At 54.0% G+C, this 18,978-nt stretch overlaps 1 protein-coding gene across 1 annotated transcript in view; it reads left to right on the forward strand.

Moving 5' to 3' along the window:
• The window catches only part of DNAH17 (dynein axonemal heavy chain 17), a 115,481-nt gene that overhangs the window by 26,439 nt on the left and 70,064 nt on the right, over window positions 1–18,978 (forward strand). Inside the window, exons 17-29 of the mRNA XM_007462391.1 lie at window positions 497–640; window positions 2,490–2,672; window positions 5,249–5,503; window positions 7,058–7,227; window positions 7,755–7,977; window positions 9,608–9,724; window positions 9,820–9,906; window positions 11,257–11,409; window positions 14,128–14,376; window positions 16,072–16,194; window positions 17,303–17,650; window positions 17,751–17,842; window positions 18,239–18,365. Coding sequence (XP_007462453.1) covers window positions 497–640; window positions 2,490–2,672; window positions 5,249–5,503; window positions 7,058–7,227; window positions 7,755–7,977; window positions 9,608–9,724; window positions 9,820–9,906; window positions 11,257–11,409; window positions 14,128–14,376; window positions 16,072–16,194; window positions 17,303–17,650; window positions 17,751–17,842; window positions 18,239–18,365 — 2,271 coding nt within the window. The remainder of the gene's footprint in view (window positions 1–496; window positions 641–2,489; window positions 2,673–5,248; window positions 5,504–7,057; window positions 7,228–7,754; window positions 7,978–9,607; window positions 9,725–9,819; window positions 9,907–11,256; window positions 11,410–14,127; window positions 14,377–16,071; window positions 16,195–17,302; window positions 17,651–17,750; window positions 17,843–18,238; window positions 18,366–18,978) is intronic.

Genomic DNA, 18,978 nt, shown 5'->3' on the forward strand with positions numbered 1-18,978 from the left:
ACCCCCCCACCCACCAGCTCCTGTTCTGTTCCAGGCATACTACTTAGTGCTGGAGGTATAATGGTGGAAAGGACAGTCAATCCCTGTCCTCGTGATGCTTGGCATCAAGGGGAGGTACAGACCAAAGACAAAATAATTCAGAATTGTCATCTGTGCCATCACAGGCACAAATAACAAATTGCTAGAGGGAACACAGGTCGGGCGGCAGGGACAGGAAACAAACCTGAGATGAAAGGGGGGTGGTCACGAAGGGCCTTTGCGAGGAGCTGACATTTGACCTGAAACCTAAAAGATGAGAAGGAGCCACACCTGGCATGAGTGGGAGGGAGCAGCCTGCAGGAAGAGCCTGGACGGTTCAAGAAGCCAAAAGCAGACCCCTGTGTGTGGAGGGTGTGAACAAGGATGAGGGTAGCCCAGGGAATTGTTGAATAAATTGCCTAAAGAGGGAACAGGTGGACCAGTGAAACGACAGCCAGCCATGTGGTTCCGTTTGCAGGAAAATGCAGAACTCTTCAGAGCGAATACGATGAGCCAGTCCTGGAAGGATTATGTCAACTACATTGACAGCATGGTCTTGGATGAATTTGACCATTTCATTCGCAAGTCTCTAAATCACCTAATGGACAACATGGTTGTAGATGTAAGTTACAAATGTGAGATATATATATGCATATACATATATGTGTATTATATTATAAATATGAGAAAGGTTTATGCTGGAATCTATAATCTGTGGTTTCCTGATGAAAGAACAGACTGTCATGTTACAAATGAACAGACTTACTAAAGTCTTCCCAGGGTGACCAACTCGTCCCGATTTTAAACCTGAAAGTCCTGCGTCCCGGGACCCTGCTCAGTCCCAGGTGCTCAGGACATCTGGTCCTTAAATATGCTGCAGCATAAGTGGGCTATAGAACACCTACAGAGATCTGAGTTGTCCTATGCTGCTGCCAGGTGAGGAAAAGCAGGTACCTCTGCCCCCTCCTTATGCCGATTGGGGGTGGGAGGTGCCCTCCTATCGGCAACACCAGCCACCAGCCCGCTCAACCCTCTGCTGAATTGAGTAGAAGCTTAAACCAGGTCAGCACAGTGGATTTGCTGGTTAATTGCATCCCAGCCTGTTCTCCAAGAGCTATTCCCTGCCCATGTCCTTTGCACTACAATGGTTCCTAAGTGACTTTGAATACTGCCAGGAGGGCAAGATGAAAGACACTCTCTCCCCACAAGCCTACCTGCAGGAAAGGATGGTGGGCACTGCAGTGAGATGCCCTTACACAAGCTGCAGAGGGCGGTTGTCACCAGAAAATCACAGACCCCAGATTCCGTTGATGAAAGTAGTCGGCATTACCAACCGTTAAGTCTCACCAAGCAAGGCACAGTGACACGGTATCACCGATGAAGGTAGCTAATTTATAGTAAACTTATAAACTAATTTATCACTACAAAGAGTGGAGAGTCAGAATCAGAAGCATGATGAGACCCTGATAACAAAGCATCCTCAGAAAATCCCAGGGAGTCCCCGTATTTGCAAGTGGCCAAGCAGCGAGAGCGGACCCCTGAGTCAGAGGCTTTAGAAAAGTCTGGTCCCCTGAGTTTGTGACAACTGACCTCTCCCACTTAGCAACTCACTCAGGCACTAGTGCAGACCACCCCCCTCCTCAGTCATAGAGCCAGGGGTCTCTCAAGCCAGCCACCCACAGGGCCAGCATGGGACTACGTTTGGAGGAAGATCAGTGGCTGTAGAGCAGGTCCCGAGGCCACCCGCGGGCTTTGGCCCGCACTTTGAGACTCGCCGGTATGTTGGGCGAGCCTCTACCCTGTCCCCTTACACATAAGGCTGCACCTCAGCCTCGCAGCCTCACAAGAGGGATTCTCACAAGAGGGAATAGACAGGGTTATGGCGTGTGTGCTTTAGAAACAGAACCTCCAAGGGACATGAGGGCTTGTCCTTTCTGGAGCTCAGCGGAGACCATCCTGCCTGTCTGTGACACTCCCTGCCCCACTGAGCACTGTGGCCACAGCTGCTGACACACCTGAGACAGCCACCACCCCACGCGCTCTGTGTGTTAGCCATCCCTCTAGTCCTCACGGTAACCCAAAGAGATGGGGACAGTGATTGCCTCTGTTCTATAAAGCAGCTGTACTCATTTTGTATATTTGGGGAAACTGGGAAGCCGAGGGTCTTGCCCAAGGCCACACAGCTAGACAGTAGCAGATATGGGCTTTGAACGGAGGTAACGGCTCTCCTCAGCACTGACGATCACTGCTGTATCCCGCCCTGGACACCCAACCTGCATTTGGCCCGATGGCGTTGCATTTTGTTGTGTAGTTCTCGCTCAAGGGCCCTCAGGAAGTGTGTTCTCTGCAGTGGCCCCAGCCAGCATGAGTTAGCCATATACCTTGTCTGGTGCTGGGGTGAACATCCGGGCACTGAAAATGGTTCAGCCGAGGGCAAGGCTTTGACCAAACCATGACGGCCTGTGTTTCAGGAGAGCATCGCACCGCTGTTTGAGGTCCGCATGGAGCTGGACGAGGATGGGCTGGTCTTCAGTCCATCCCTGGAGGTGGGCGGGGACCAAGGCTTCCTGGCACTGATCGGGAGCCTGGTCACTGACATCTACAATGCAGCCAAGCTCATCCCCAGGCTGGCCAAGGGCAGGATGAACTACAAGGTCAGTCTGGGCTTGGTATGGCCCCACCCCTTTACCTGCCACCAACTGCTACCCCTAATGGGTCCTGAATGTGAAGAGGAGCCCAGAGGCTTCCATTCCATCGGGTTCCCCAGGACGGTGGCCCGGATTTCTCTCTCCACTCCTGAGATCCCATCTCTCTCCCCAGAGCGGCTTGTCCTCGGTCGACCTGGTTTTCATTCCCCTGACGCCTCCCCACCCCCAATAAGACGCCAGGTGTGCATCCCCACCCTCACTGGTATTTCACTCCCTCCCGTAATTTAAACCCTGTGATCCTCTGAGCACGCGGGCTCTTTGACAAATGCGCCTTGCATGGGCTTCCGCACCCATTTGCTCTGAATGCATTAAACACCTAATGTGCATCTGACACGTAAAATGCAGCCAGATCAGATCCTGGGGTTGCAAAGGCGTGGGGAAATTCAGCCCCACCCCCCGCCAAAGGGAGGTCTGAGAAGGTGTGTTTGTCGGAGCATGGTTTGTGGGGCAGTTAAACAAAAATTGGAAAAGACCTGAATGACCATCAAATACAGGTGTCCTTCAGTAGATTCCGGCCCATCCAGACAAAGGCATCCGGATGAGTCCCAAAAGGGAGCCCGGGATGGAAAGCTGCTCGTGACACGTTTGTTATTAAGTGTTTAAGTTGTGGAACAATGTTTAGAATGTGATTTCATTCGTTTAAACAAAACAAAAGCCTGCTCTCCTATGGATACACTCCAAACTGTTAAGAGTGCTTGCTTCTGGGAAACAGGATGGGGGTGAGGATGGTAGGAGGACAGGGGATGCCAAGGGAGCTTTTTATTTTATATGCTTCTGCCTCAATTGAACTTTTTGATAATGGGCGCATATTATTTGTAATAACAAATATTTACAGCAAGATGCTCTGTGCTATTAGGGACAGAGGTATGTGTGCATACGTGTGCATGTGTGAGTGAACGTAGTGATGTGAGGACATGAGGAAATACCTGGCAAGGTCAAGGACAGCTTCCCAGAACGAGCTGACGCGCGTTCTGAGCCTTGAAGGGTGGAAGGGGGTTTCCAGGCAGAGAAAATGGCTTGAGGATTCCTGAGCCCCAAAAAGGTGGTATTTCTGGCCCAAATGCACGCAGCAAGCTGTCCCACAGCTCAGAATAAAGTGAACTATGCCACCAGTGGTCAGCTCAAGAATACACCCCACACAGAGCTGGACTCCCATGTGTGCTCCAGAATCTGACAGGATGCGCATCCGGGGCTCCTGCACCCACCCCGGGGTCCTGAGGGGCTTGGCATGATGAACAGGACAGAACAAAGCAGAATAAGGGTCCCGGTGATCAGGCCATACCCCAGGCTGTGCACGCCCCGCTCCGGTCTTATTTGTATCCATGAGATTCTAATTTACAGAAGTGACCGAGTGACAACATGGAGCGGTCAGTGCCATTGACAGAAAACGTTAACGTCACTCACAGTTCCCCTGGAAAGGAGCAGCACGGCTGGCTACTCAGGGTCTCGGGGGAGGCAGCAGGTTTGGTCAGAAAGCAGAAGCAGGACGGAGGGCAAAGGCCAGGCCAGAGGCTTTGCTGGGGTTTCTGCGGGAAGGCAAGCCAGGACCAGGGAAGCAGCTCGGGGCCAGCCAGCCTGCACATCAGCGGCTCAGGGCTATGGGGGTCGTCTCTAGTTATCTGGTACCTGGCCCTGGGTGATGAGGCAGGGGGATCATGGGCTTGGAGTGTGAGGGTTAGTTAGATAAAGTAGGCGGTTGCAGGATTGGCTGCGCTCCCACCCCAGCCCTTTGCTCTCTTAGAATTGGCTGGCCCTGCGAGGGGCAGTCTCTCCCCAGCCAGCAAGATTTTTTAAGATGCCAAAGCTTCTTAAGATACAGGAAATTTTAAAAACATGGTTAATACACACCCTCCACCTTGAGATTCTCCAGTTACATAAGGCAATCGCTGCCTTTTCACTAACACCAATTTGGGTTGGGTTTTCTGTCACTTGAAACTCAGAACATCCTGTCCAGCCCGGGCCTCCCATGCTCCTACTCCGGCCATCATGTGGTCTCCACTCAGGTCCTCACACATCTGCTTCCCTCCCAGCACAGGGCCTTTGCACGTGCTGTGTTGCTACTCTTGCTCTTTACCTAGAGTCCATCAGCTCTCAGACCAATGGTCACTTCCCCAGGGAGCGTTCCCCAACCTCCTCCCTGTTACACCTGAATGCAAGGGTCAGAGTCATGATGTCTCGTTCCTGTGATTTTTTTGTCGAACATCTGACCCCACTCCTGGGCTGTCTACATCCCCATGAGCCCTGTCGACACTCCTAGGGCCCCCTCCCCCTGCGTGCACACAGCAGATTCTGAGTAACTACTTAATGAATGAAGCCACGTGTGAGTCGTCCTGGGGTTTGCCTGGCAAAAGTCACGTCCAGTGTATCTTCTCACGGGAGAACATTGCAAACACTGTTTGCAGATGCCCCCGCGTCCCATCTTGAGAGGTTAGCCACACTTGGACCAACAGGGAGCCGCTCTCCAGGGTGGGGAGACCACGGGCAAAGCGCTCCCCCATCTGCGCCCCTCCTGCCCCTCGCAGACCGACCTGGAAGACATGACCAACCTCACAGAGATGCGGGAGGAGCTGTCCAACCTGGTCATCAGCGCTATAAAGGAGGCTGAGGAGTACCAGGACTCCTTCGAGCGCTACGCCTACCTGTGGATGGACGACCCCCAGGAGGTCATGAAGAGCTTCCTCATCTATGGGCGTGCCATCAGCCCGGAGGACTGGGACCCCCAGGCAGAGGAGACCCTCCCCAAGATGCCGCCTACCCTCGCCGAGTTCCAGCAGCAGGTGTGTGTGAACCTCACCCACCGGCTTCCTCACCTCCAGAATCCCTGCTGTGGAAGGGCACTGGACTTGATTTAAAACTTGGGTGAACATTTTTTTTACATTTATTTATTTATTATTTATTTATTTATTTATGGCTGCGTTGGGTCTTCGTTGCTGCATGCGGGCTTTCTCTAGTTGCGGTGAGCTGGGGCTGCTCTTCGTTGTGGTGCATGGGCTTATTGCGGTGGCTTCTCTTTGTTGTGGAGCACGGGCTCTAGGCTCGTGGGCTTCAGTAGTTGTGGCACTCAGGCTCAGTAGTTGTGGCTCGCGGACTCTAGAGCGCAGGCTCAGTAGCTGTGGCGCATGGGCTTAGTTGCTCCACGGCATGTGGGATCTTCCCGGACCAGAGATCAAACCTATGTCCTCTGAATTGGCACGCAGATTCTTAACCACTGCGCCACCACGGAAGTCCAGGGTGAACATTTTTTAAATGTAAGTTTTATTATAATTCAAGTATGGAGAGACCAACAGGTCAGCAGACACCTGCTGTGAAAAGAGAGGTTGTGACTCACGGCTCCCAAGAGGAGGGGGGCACTCCATGCCATGCAGGGCCACGTAGGGCCACGTGGGGAGGCACCAGTGTCGGGCAGGAGGCTGAGGGAATGAGGGGAAAGCGTGGCTGAGAGCCTAAACTGTGGTCTTCATGGGGAAGAATGGGCAAGGCGGGGCAAGCAGGCTTAGGATGGGCTAGTTTGAATCATTTCAGTGATTCAGGGGCATACTGGCTGTCCCGGGTTGTCAGGAACCTGGCCCTGGGGTGATTAAGGCAGGTGGACAGTGGCCTGGAGTGTGAGAGCCCCATAGAGGAGGTGTTGGGTTGTGAGCTCTGGTTGGTTGTTTGCATATGAAAGGTGTGGTCCTGGGGGTTGTCTGCTGTCTCTAGGACTTAGCCAGGGGGCAGGGGCAGTCCCTCCAGGGTCAGCGAGGCCCCCAGTACCAGAGCATCAGTAATATAGAGCATGATGGGAATTCCCTGGCAGTCTGATGGTTAGGACTCAGAGCTTTCACTGCCATAGCCTGGGTTCGATCTCTAGTCAGGGAACTACGATCCCGCAAGACGTGCAGTGCAGCCAAAAAAACCAGGATATAGGACATGAGAAAACATAGCGAATTTACAAAACTTCACCTCTTTTCCTGAAGCTCAGTGAGGGTGACCCAGCCACAGGGGAGATGCACATGGGGTGGGGGGACAGCTGGCTGATGGAGCTTGAGAGCCCAAGGACATGCAGTAGCATAGAGAGTTAAGGGATGCCCCATGGGCGCCCGGGACCCCATTCACCCCTTGAAACTTTCAGCCTCCTCTTTTCAGAAGCCCTGCTGGCCTTGCTTGATGACGTCCCTTTTTGACAGGCTGTCCCATGTCGGGGATAGACTGCTGGGCCGCAGGGCACCCCGGGGGTGCTGGGAGAAGGAAACTAGTGCCTCGTAAGGGCCTCCCCGACACACATGTGCTGTGCTGGCCCCAACCCCTGGCCCCGGCAGCCCGACAGGTGAACGGGGTTGTGTCTCTTCCAGATCAACTCCTATGAGCAGCTGTATGAGGAGGTGTCCCAGTGCGAGAACACCAAGGTGTTCAACGGCTGGCTGCAGTGTGACTGCCGCCCCTTCAAGCAGGCCCTTCTCAACACCATCAAGCGCTGGAGCCTCATGTTCAAGCAGCACCTGAGCAACCACGTGGTCAACAGGTGGGCACCAGGACCGCTGGCCTGACATTGATCATGCCCCAGAGAGCCATGTGTGAGGGGCACCTGCAGGCAGCCTTCATGAAGTGTCAGTTGGACACCTCCTCCCCCAAACCGGGTGGGTGTTGGGGTGAAGGTCAGGCTCAGAGGCCAGCAGCCCCACGGAGGGTGGGTCCCAGCAGGAAGGTGTCACCTGGCAGGGCGTGGAGGCCCTGGCCCCTCGGTCATTGCTTCTTTACTGAGCACTTACCGTGTCTGGGCAACAGATGCCAAGGAGCCCTGCAGGAGCCCTGAGTCGGGCAGGGAAGCCTGGCGTGAAACGTGCAGGTGGTACCTGTGCAGTTACAGGTGGGGTCGGGGCCGGGAGGGGCGTGGAGCCAGGAGAGCGTGTAATCCAGCTCTTCTGTCCGGGAGGCCCAGCAAAGGCTGCCCTGAGACGTGGCTCCATGCGGGACTAGCCGACCAGTCGAGCCGGTGAGGCACGGGGGTGCTGGGCAGGCACCCATCACAGGCGGCCTCTCGCCCACCAGCCTCGCAGACCTAGAAGCCTTCATGAAAGTCTCCAGGGCGGGCTTGATGAAACCTCTCAAGGAGGGGGATTATGACAGCCTCGTGGAGGTGATGGGGCATCTGATGAAGGTCAAGGAGAGGCAGACGGCCACCGACAACATGTTTGAGCCCCTGAAGCAGACCGTCGAGGTGCTCACGTCCTATGGGGAGGAGATGCCCGAGGAGATGCACGTGAAGCTTCAGGTAAACAGGCCTGGGGAGCCCCCGCTGGGGGAGCTGGAGCTGCGGGCAGGGCTAGAGGAGGCCGGGCTCTTATGACCCGGAGCCTGCAGGCTAGACCTCCTCTTCTAGACATGGGGTCCCCGTGGAATGGCAGGGTGGAAGGACAGGGCTCTCTGGAGACGAGGGGACAGTGAGGCGGCCTCCAGGGGTGGGGGCAGTAGCTCTTCCATTTGATTGGAGTTTCAGTGCCTTCAAGTCCCACACCTCCTCCTGAGCGCAGTAGGAGCCTGGGCACGAGGGATGGGGGACCAGGGATGGGGGACCAAGAGTGGGGTCAGCAGAGACCTGACGGGGTGAGGGCGCCCCAGTAGGGCAGTGAGGCAGCTGCTCTGGGAATCCCCCAACCCAGAAGGCCCACAGCTGGCCGCGGCCCCACGTGGGACAGGTGGGCCACAGCAGGGAGGCTGAAGGGGACTTCCAAAAGCCCCAGTGCTTTACAGCTAATTCGCAGAGCGTCAGCTGTCGCTGTCAGAGCAGCTGTATGTGCAGCTGGGCTGGGGCGGTGGTAGTGCCTAAAGCCACGGCCCAGCCACCCCCCTGGAGTTTGTCTCCTCCCAGACCTGGCTGCCTGCCCCCCCTTCTCTGCCCGGGCTCTGGGACTGGTCAAACAGGTGTGACTCCCCCTGCCGGGAGGCACTAACTCCAGCCAGTGCCCGAGACCCCACAGCACAGGGGTGACAGGATTGTGTGTCGATTGTGTGTCGGTGGCCGCTGTGATCTCCGCAGTGATCTCATGCTGCCCAGGCCCTGCTTCAGAGCACGTTGTGTTTTGCCCCAGCTGCCCCGCCCGGGGCTCAACTAAGGACCAGGATTCGAAGCGTTTGTGGCCGGGCCCCAGTGGCTCCAGGGCTATGGACAGGGCGAGTGGTGAGATAAAAATTCTGACAAACATTTGAGGTGTGTCGCTGCCAAAAGACTGTTAGTTAATCGTAGGAGAATGTGAAACAATGTCTATTTGTGGGTAAAGAATTTGGGGGCAGGGATTTTTTTCTTTAAAATATTTTATAATAAGTACAATATTTGCCCGTGTGGAGAACTTGGAAAATACAAAAATTCGTCTGAGTGCTAAAGCCATTCTTGCCATGACAAAAGTCGTAGAAACGGAGGACAGGCTAGTGGCTGCCCAGGTTGGGGCAGGGGGCGGTGCTGGGTGCAGGTACAAGGAGGTAACACTAGACAGTTCCCTCACCGTGATGGACAGCAAGGTATGTGGATCACGGCGGGGGTTATGGGAATCTATACATGAGGTAAAATTGCCTAGGACTGCACACGCCCACGACGCATGCACTCACACACACACACACACACGTGCATGCATGCACACAACACACGCACACATGGATTCAGCTTAAAACACAGGGTGAAAACCGACAAGTTTCATCACCTGCTAACAGAAACGCCCCAGTGTCGGATGCCGGTTTGGGTATCGAGGCTCCGCTTTGTGAGATGCCACCACCAGGGGAGGCTGGGGGCGGGCACACAGGACTCTCTGTGCTATTTTTGCAACTCCCCCTGAGTCTGTAATTATTTCACAGTAGAAAATTTTAAAAAGAGCAGGAAAAGGAGTGGTCCTTGGCCTTTGCCTGTGTAGGAACTGCCGGAGCAGTGGACCAACACCAAGAAGCTGGCCATCCAGGTGAAGCAGAACGTGGCACCCTTGCAGGCGAACGAGGTCAGCATCCTGCGACGGAAGTGCCAGCAGTTCGAGGTACCACGGCCTCAGAGGGCGGGGCGGGGCGCAGCATGCACCGCAGCTGGGCCCTGGGGCGGGAGCCTGATGGCTTCCACGTGGTCCTCCTGCAGCTCAAGCAGCACGAGTTCAGAGAAAAGTTCAAGCAAGAAGCCCCGTTCAGCTTCAGCGACCCCAACCCCTACAGGTCCCTCAATAAGGTACTTCTGCTCAAGGAGGAGGTGGGGTAGTAACTCTGGGGACCCTGACGCTTTCTCATCCTTCCTCAAGCTGTCATTCTCATGAGCCCAGAAACATGGCCTTGATGGGACTGGGCACGGGGCCGTACACGTGTGTGTGCACATTTGAATGTCCTACGAGCCTCACAAACCCACCCTGCGGCTCAGCTCCCTCCCTCTCCTAGGTCCCCACGTTCAGCAGTTTGCCGTCCCCTCGGGCTTTGCACTCACCCCGCTCCCTGGCGCCACCTTCTCCCTGACTCGCCACGTGCAGCTGGTGGCCAAGCCTCACCTGTGTCCCCTGGTTCCCACTGCCCAAGTTCATGGTCAGTGTCCAACGTGCAAGCTCCATGGCCCCGGACCTGGCGGCCCATTCAGGCTCAGGCCCCATGGACTTCCACCTGGCAGGGGCGTCTGGGGTACATGGGGCCTGGGGGGCCCCCAGGAGCACAGGGGGGCACCGCAATGCTCCCGGCACAGTGTTCAGCCCCCACTGTGCCCAGGCCCCAGCCCACACCTCGACCACACTCTGCAGTACCACAGGCGTGAGCGCAAGGGCACCCCAAGATGTCCTTTAGGGCCACCCCACAGTTTCCCTCCCCCGAGCCTCTGCTCTTTCCCCTGCTCAGCCTCGAAGCCCACCCTTCCCAGAGGCCAAGATCCTGCCCTCTCTCCATGGGCATTTTCTCAGTCACGCCCCCAGTCCACAGTATAGACGCCACCATTCTCTCCTTCGAGCCCCCCGAGCACTTAGCCGTGGACGCAGGCTAGGTTCTTTGAAGAGCTCCCCTGTCAAGTCTGTTTAGGAACCATGTCCATGGTGAGAGAGGCCTGCAAGGCAGGGTGCACACACTCGGGACGCCCCTGTGTACCCAGTCAAGCATGGTGCACACTCCAAAGCTTTCGCAGCTGCCCGCACTTAGTTGTGTGGCTCAGGACGAATCTTTTTTTCCTCCTCATTGCTTATCTAGATTTTTCTAGTTTTCAAAGCAATCGAGCATTACTTATATACATTTTAATACAATACAAATATATACAGTGAGAGAATGGGGGAGGTTCTGGGAAGTCAGAAAATGTTAGGAGGAAGTCTGGCGTTCATGCAACGTCCATTAAGAGTCAGTCCTCACACCTGAGCTCGCCGAGATGACCCACCCTCCCATCAGAGGAGAAGCTGGGGGCGGGCGGGGAGGCCGCTGCCCTCCCAGCTGGAAAGTTTGCCGCCACCCTGTGTGCGTGGTGTTGGCTCTGGGCTTCACGGGGACGTGGCGGGGGAGACGGGGAAGGCTCCACCGAGTGCCGGCACCCTGTTCACCGGCTTCTGCATGCCCCCAGCAACAAAAGAGTATCGCGGCCATGGAGGGTGTCATGGAGGCTCTGTGCAAATCCGGGAGCCTGTTCGAGGTCACAGTGCCAGACTACAAGCAACTCAAGGCTTGTCACAAAGAGGTCCGCCAGCTGAAGGAGCTCTGGGACATGATCATCATGGTGAGGGGGGGCGCCAAGCCTCAGGGGGCGGGATTGGGGGGGGGCTCCACGGGCAGCATCCCAGCACCAAGAGGGGGCGCTCCCGTTATCCTTCCGTAACAGCCGCCTCTGATGGTTGATGGAGGCAAAAACAAGAGTAGGAAGCCTCACTGCTCCTGGTATCAAGGCTGTGTGTCTGCAGCGGATGTGCACGTGTTTGCTCCCCAGTCTCACCTCTTGGCTCCTGTATTTCCAGAGATATTTTAGCTCTTCTCTCTTTTTATTTTTTATTTCATTTTGTGTTGGAGTGTAGTCAATCAAGTGTTGTGTTAGTTGTGTTAGTTTCAGGTGTACAGCAAAGTGGTTCAGTTATACACATACATGCATCTATTCTTTTTCATATTCTTTTCCCATTTATCACAGAGTATGGAGAGGAGTTCCCTGTGCTAGACAGTAGCTCCTTGCTGGTTATCTTTTTTTTTTTTTTTTTTTTATAGATAATGGCTTAAGTTTATTTATTTTATTTGTTTCGGCCATGCCGCGAGGCATGCAGGATCTTAGTTCCCCGACCAGGGATTGAACCCGTGCCCCCTGTAGTGGAAGCACAGAGTCCCAACCACTGGACCGCCAGGGAAGTCCCTGGTTATCTTTTTTTTTTAGAGAAATTAAAGTATTTATTCCATATACAATTTATCTTTTTTTAAACTTTTTATTTTATATTGGAGTATAGCCGATTAACAATGTTGTGATAGTTTCAGATACACAGCAAAGCGACTCAGCCATACATCTACATGTATCCATTTTATTTGTTTTGTTAACATTTATTCTTGGCTGCGTTGGATCTTTGTTGCTGTGCGCGGGCTTTCTCTAGTTGTGGCGAGCGGGGGCTACTCTTTGTTACGGTGCGCGGGCTTCTTATTGCGGTGGCTTCTCTTCTTGCGGCGCACAGGCTCTAGGTGCGCAGGCTTCAGTATTCACAGCACTTGGGCTCAGTAGTTGTGCCTCTCGGGCTCTAGAGCACAGGCTCAGTAGTTTGTGGCTCACGGGCTTAGTTGCTCTGCAGCATTTGGGATCTTCCCCGACCAGGGCTCAAATCCATGTTCCCTGCATTGGCAGGCGGATTCTTAACCACTGCGCCACCAGGGAAGTCCCTACACATATCCATTTTAAATACAGCAGTGTGTACCTGTCAATCCCAAACTCCCAATCTATCCCTCCCCGCTCTTTCTCCCTGGTGACCATAAGTTCGTTCTCTAAGTCTGTGTTAGCTCTTCTCTCTTGTGCTCTTGAACGAACTTCAGAGTCTCTGACAAATCCTCCTCCCTCCAAAAGAAAACTCTTATGACTGTAGCTAGAGTTAAATCTACTCCATGAGCGAATCCGGGGAGAATTCCCCTCTTAACAGCCATATTCACTGTCCCCACCCAGGAGCAGGCTCTGTCTTGTCAGTTGTCTTATTTTTTTTAATTACATCATAGTGAAATGCTGTAAATGTCTTCATCCTGACCATGCTGAATCCACCTGTTTCTCACAGAGAGGGGGAAAAAATCTTTGGACCCCCAGGCTACCTCACAACCACCCCCAGAGAGAGAGAACCCACCGATGCCTCTCGATGCTTTATTTTTTTCGCAATTCACTGAATTCAAGTCTCTTGTGCATGAACGACATTACTGAACAGTCGGTGGAGTCACATCAGGATGCTGCACTTTCCCTCGATAAACAACACTTAGCGCAGACCCAAGAATACAGGTTACTTTTCCCAGGAGCTAACGATAAACATTTCTGGTCAGGGTCTTGCAAGAAAAATTCTCCAAAACAAACTAGCCAGGCCAGTTTTGTGATAACAGGATACAGAGCAGCTTAAACCCACCAGAAAGGGCCATCAATTCCTGTGGGGATTAAGGTTTCGAGTCTTGGGATCTGCAAGGTAAATCTCTTGTAAACACCCCAATTGTTTGTCTTTATCTGACACGGATGTCTGTCAAGACCGCGTCTTTCCACCCCAAGCCTGTCTCAGCAACCTCTGACCCCCTCCAGGACCAGCCCGTCCAGCTTCACAGCTGTTCTCAGCCTACCCTGAATTAAAGACTGTGGCTTCACAGGGTTCTGTCTCCACTCTTGGTAGGGTTGTCCCCCAGTAGTTCTTGTGTCTTGTTTCATCCTGTCGTGAGTGAAATATCTTCTGGTGTTTTTAATCAGTCAGTATAAGCTAGGTTACTCTGCAGTGACAGACAGCCCTAAAAAAAACCCAAAAAACTGTGTGTAGTTAACCACAGACATGTATTTCTCATTCACGCAGTCCACACTCCAGTTCCAAGTAACCCTTGGGCAGCTCAGTGCATGCATCCACCATTGCCAGGCAGATGGAGGGAACTGGGGGCCAGGCGTTGGCAATCCAGTGCTTCTGCCCCCAAGTGTCGGGCATCACCCACATTCCATTGGTCGAGGCAACTGACGTGGCTGCACCAAGAAGTGGGACAGAACTAGATCCTGGTGAGCAGTGACAAGGCCCACGTTTTGCCAAAATATCTCTTAACTGCTGACTTTTAAGTTGAATCTTTCATGATAGAACTGGGTTGTTGGTTTTTTTTCCCCTTGTATCCACCCACTTTACCAAGCTCTGTCATTAGTTCTCAAGACTCATTGGATTTTGCTCCCTGAGAGCAATGGCAGGAAGGTGGCACAGGTGCCTTCTTGAAGTGTCCCCAGTAGAGGAGACAGTGAGAGTTTCCATCTCAGGTCAACACCAGCATCGGTGACTGGAAGACCACCAAGTGGAAGCACATCAACGTCGAACGGATGGACATAGACTGCCAGAAGTTCGCCAAGGATGTGAGGTCCCTGGACAAGGAGGTGAAGGGCTGGGATGCCTTCGTGGGGCTGGACAGCACCGTGAAGAACATGATTGCATCGCTGCGCGCCGTGAGTGAGCTGCAGAACCCCGCCATCCGGAACCGCCACTGGCAGCAGCTCATGCAGGCCACCCAGGTACTGCGCCTCGGGGGAGGAGGGCGCTGCTCCTTGGGGACTCGCTACAGGATGGGCGGGGCTGACGCTGATAAAGCCGGCTTTGGGCATGCTCGGGCTCTGCGCTCAGAGGGGCCCCGCTCTGGGTTGGATGCTCTGCTGTCACCATGTTGAAGTCCTTAATAATTTTTTAACAAGGGACCCCATCATTTTCATTTGCACCAGGCCCCTCAAATTATGCGGCCAGTTCTGGTTGTAAGGTGAATGTCCCCGGGGCTCAGGAAGTTTGGGGCGGAGGAATAGCTCCCCGGGTCCCCCATGCGCCACAGGAACGCAGAGTCCTAGCACCCAGATTTTCCCAGGGATATCCCCCAGTGGGGGGTCACTGGCCTTGACACTCACAGAAGGCAAACAGGAACATCCCCACCGTCAGCAAACATTGAACAAAACTCTGTGGAATGGCTACTCTGCAGAGGCCCCACGTAGATGCCAAGGATGCAGAGAGACAGAACACGGGCCCTGCTCTCAGGGAAGCAAAGGAAGAAAGAACAGCGTGGGCCACGGTGTTTGGGATGCCGAATGGGATGCTCAGGGGTGGTTCTAGGAGCGTAGAGTCGACAGTCACCTCCATGGCGAGGGAAGGGCAGGAACGGCTTCAGGAGCACACGGGATGTGGCCTGGGCCCTGGCGGGGAGAAACAGACGAGCAGAAGGGTTATCCTGAGTGCTGAGACCACTGGCCAGCAGGCTCGTGTACCCCATCCAGGGCCTGGGGAGACCCCCGGGCGGTGATCAACAAGCAACTAAAACGTCCCAGGAATTGGGCATCACCGAGGACTGTTGAGACCCGGGCAGGTATTTTTCCAGCCATGATTGAGAGACACTCGATTCCATCACTTGGTTAAACCAGTTTCCATGGCAGGCTTGGAATCGGGGTCTGGAAACGTCTGTCTATGTGACAGCGAGAAGGATTTGAGGACTGGGTGACACCATGAAAACACCTGGTATTGTTACTGGAGTAATAGTACCTGTGACTTGGCCACAACTGTTACTAACATGGCAGCTTCCTGAGGTGGTGGATCAGGTCCTGCGACTGCTGTAACAAAGCCCCACACCACGGGGGGCTTAAAACCACAGAAGTGTACTCTTCCCTGGCTCTGGAGGCCAAAAACCTGAAATCAAGGTGTCGGGCAGGACCGTGATCCCTCTGGCAGTCTAGGCGAGGGCCCTTCCCTGCCTCTTCCAGCTTCCGGTGGCCCCAGGCGATCCTTGGCTTGTGGCCGCATCCCTCCAATCCCTGCCTCAGTGGTCACGTGGGCTCTTCTGCATTTCAAATCTCCCTCCCCTTTCTCTGATGAAAACACCTGTCGTGGGATTTAGGTTCCGTGCAGTTGATCCAGGACGATTTCATCTCAAGATCCTTAACAGCTGCAAAGACTCTATTTCCAAATAAGGTCACATTCTGAGGTCCAGGTGGACATGAATTTGGGGGAGACGCTATTCAGTCCCCTATCAGTGGACTCTGCTGTTACCAGTTTTACAGGGAGGAGAGACGAGGCCTGGAGAAGTGACTGCCCAAGTCACGGAGCTTCCAGTGACCCCGCCATGGCCTGGGCTCCTCCCTCGCCTGCCTCTCCGTGAAGGACAAAGCTGTCCCTCAACTGGAGAACATGTGACCTTACGTGGAATGTGCCTCTTTTTTTTCCCCCCCCCGTAGGTGAAATTTGAAATGTCAGATGAGACCACCCTGGCGGATTTACTCCAGCTGAACCTCCATAAATACGAAGACGAGGTCCAAAACGTCGTAGACAAGGCTGTGAAAGAGTCTGGCATGGAAAAGGTATCCTTTGTTGACAGCAAAGTGCGTTTTGTAGGGGATGATGCTGAACCCGACCCACCTGCCTAACCCTACTGAACTCCTCTCCTACGAAGCACCCTCATTTGTGGTCCATCCTGCCTCTACCTTCTGAGAAGCTGAAGGGGGGGTGGGGGCAGGAGGGCAGGCCATCAGCCAGGACCTGGGGCAGTTCCAGGACACATGGAAACTCTGGATGACTCCTTTGCAATTCAAACCTCTCTCCTCACCTGTTTTCTGAGTTTGAATTGTCACATTTTGGCTTTCTTTTTTTTAACAAACTTTTTGAGCTCTAAATCACATACCATACCATTCACCCATTTAAAGTGTACAATTCGGGCTTCCCTGGTGGCGCAGTGGTTGAGAGTCCCCCTGCCGATGCAGGAGACGGGTTTGTGCCCCAGTCCGGGAAGTTCCCACATGCCGCGGAGCAGCTGGGCCCGTGAGCCATGGCCGCTGAGCCTCCGCGTCCGGAGCCTGTGCTCCGCAACGGGAGAGGCCCGCGTACCGAAAAAAAATAAATAAAGTATACAATTCAATGGCTTTTAGCATATTTACAGATATGTGCAACCATCACATATTAGAATTAGTCAATTTTAGAACACTTTCATCTCCTCAGAAAGCAATGACACCCAGACGCTTTAGCTGTGACCCCCCATCTTCTCATACCCCCCACCCCAGCTCTAAGCAACCACTAACCCACTTTCTGTTTCTATAGGTTTGCCTTTTCTGGACATTTCATATAAATGGAAACGTATAATATGTGGGCTTCAGTGTCTGGCTTCTTTCACTAAAGCATGTTTTCAAGCTTCCTTCATGTTGTAGCATGTGCCTTTGCTTCGTTCTTTTGTATGTGGCCAAATTATATTCCATTATATGAATACACCACATTTTGTTGATCTGTTCATCCATTGAGGGGCATTTGGGTTGTTTCCATCTGTTGGCCATTGTAAATAACATCGGCATGAACATTTTGGCTTTCTGAAAAGCGCCTCCTTTCTGAAGGGGTTCCTTCCATGTTCTAGGAAACTCTGGGTCCTTTTCAGCCCCTCATGCCAGACACTTGCTGACCCGATTTCTGTTCCCCCAAAAGGTGCTGAAAACCCTGGATAGTACCTGGTCCACCATGGAGTTTGAGCACAAACGGCACCCGCGGACAGGCACCATGATGCTCAAGTCGGATGAGGTGCTGGTGGAGATGCTGGAGGACAGCCAGGTGCAGCTGCAGAACCTGATGATGTCCAAGTACCTGTCCCACTTCCTGAAGGAGGTGACGAGCTGGCAGCAGAAGCTGTCCGCTGCGGACTCAGTCATCTCCATCTGGTTCGAGGTCCAGAGAACCTGGAGCCACCTGGAGAGCATCTTCATTGGTTCCAAAGACATCTGCGCCCAGCTGCCGGAGGACTCCAAACGCTTTGATGACATCGACCAGGAGTTCAAGGTGAGCACAGCTCTCTCGCTCCTGCCTGGGCACTTTTGGAAATGGCTCCGTTGGAGAAAACAGGGCTCCCGATGCCGCGGCGGTCCCTTTCTCTTCCCAGGCCTTGATGGAGGAGGCGGTGAAAACACCCAACGTGGTCGAAGCCACCAACAAACCTGGTCTCTATAACAAACTTGAGAACCTGAGGAAGAGGTGGGTCCCACACCGTCCAGGGGAGGGGCTTCACTGTGGCAGAAACCCAAGTCATGCACCCCTTGCTGGCCAGGACGGGGAAAGCCCCAGGTTGTGGGTGAACACATCCCCTTCCTCAGAGTGCGAGCTCTCAGGCCACATCCTGCCACGCCGGCCACAGAGCGGGCCTTCAGCCTCAGAAGAAGCATTGACTGCAGAGATTAAACTATACCCTATCATACGTGGGGACACCCACCAGGTCAGGGGCTGGCAGAGAACAAGCGTGGAAGATCTGAATCAAACTGGGGCTGTGAACAGCCTGGGCGTCTCTGGGGCTGTCCGTCTAGCGCGTGGAAGGTTGGGCTGAAAAAGACCCTCTGTCGAGCAGGACTCAGCAGCCTTGTTTCCTCCCCCAAGGTTGGCCGTGTGTGAAAAGGCCTTGGCCGAATATTTAGAGACAAAAAGACTTGCTTTCCCAAGGTTCTACTTTGTCTCCTCAGCCGACCTCCTGGACATTCTCTCCAACGGAAATGACCCTGTGGAGGTAGGTGGGCCCCTGGCATTGTGAAGAGAGGCCGACCTCGGGTGCGGCCTCCAGGCTCCAGGCGGGTCCCTGCTTGGCTCCATGTCCGGTGGCCCTGGGATGTTGGAGGAGTGTCCACAGTTGTCCCTGTGGCATCTCCACAAGGTCATCCACACCTGAAACCACCCAGGGGCTGGGCCATGACAGAAAGACCTGGGACTGGTCTCAGACCCTGCCCTTCCCTCCCCGAGCCTCATCCGCGTCCTCTGGAAAATGGGTGAGATGCCCGTTTCTGAGAGACACGCCTGCTCATCCTAATAAATCCCAGGCGCCAGGAAGAAAAGGTCCCTTGAGGTTCCTCTTCTAAAAGAGAGGAGGGCTAGCTACCCCGGCAAAGGGAAGTGACTATCTTATTTTAATCGTGAAGTTCCAGACGCACAAGAAGGTAGCCACAGGGTGGCCCACAATTTAGGTTCTGAGCGTCTGACCTAGGGACGCAGGTCCCATGCCCGGGACAGAACCTTCTCAAGGAAAAGAAATCTTCAGGAACAGACATTCGGAAGGTTCCGCCTGAGAGCAGTTTTTGCCATTTGTTGGCTAAGTGCGTTCAGTCAACATCCCAGAGGCGGGGGGG

The sequence above is a fragment of the Lipotes vexillifer genome, unplaced genomic scaffold, assembly GCF_000442215.2.
Source record: "Lipotes vexillifer unplaced genomic scaffold, Lipotes_vexillifer_v1.1 scaffold1691, whole genome shotgun sequence".
NCBI lineage: Eukaryota > Metazoa > Chordata > Mammalia > Artiodactyla > Lipotidae > Lipotes > Lipotes vexillifer.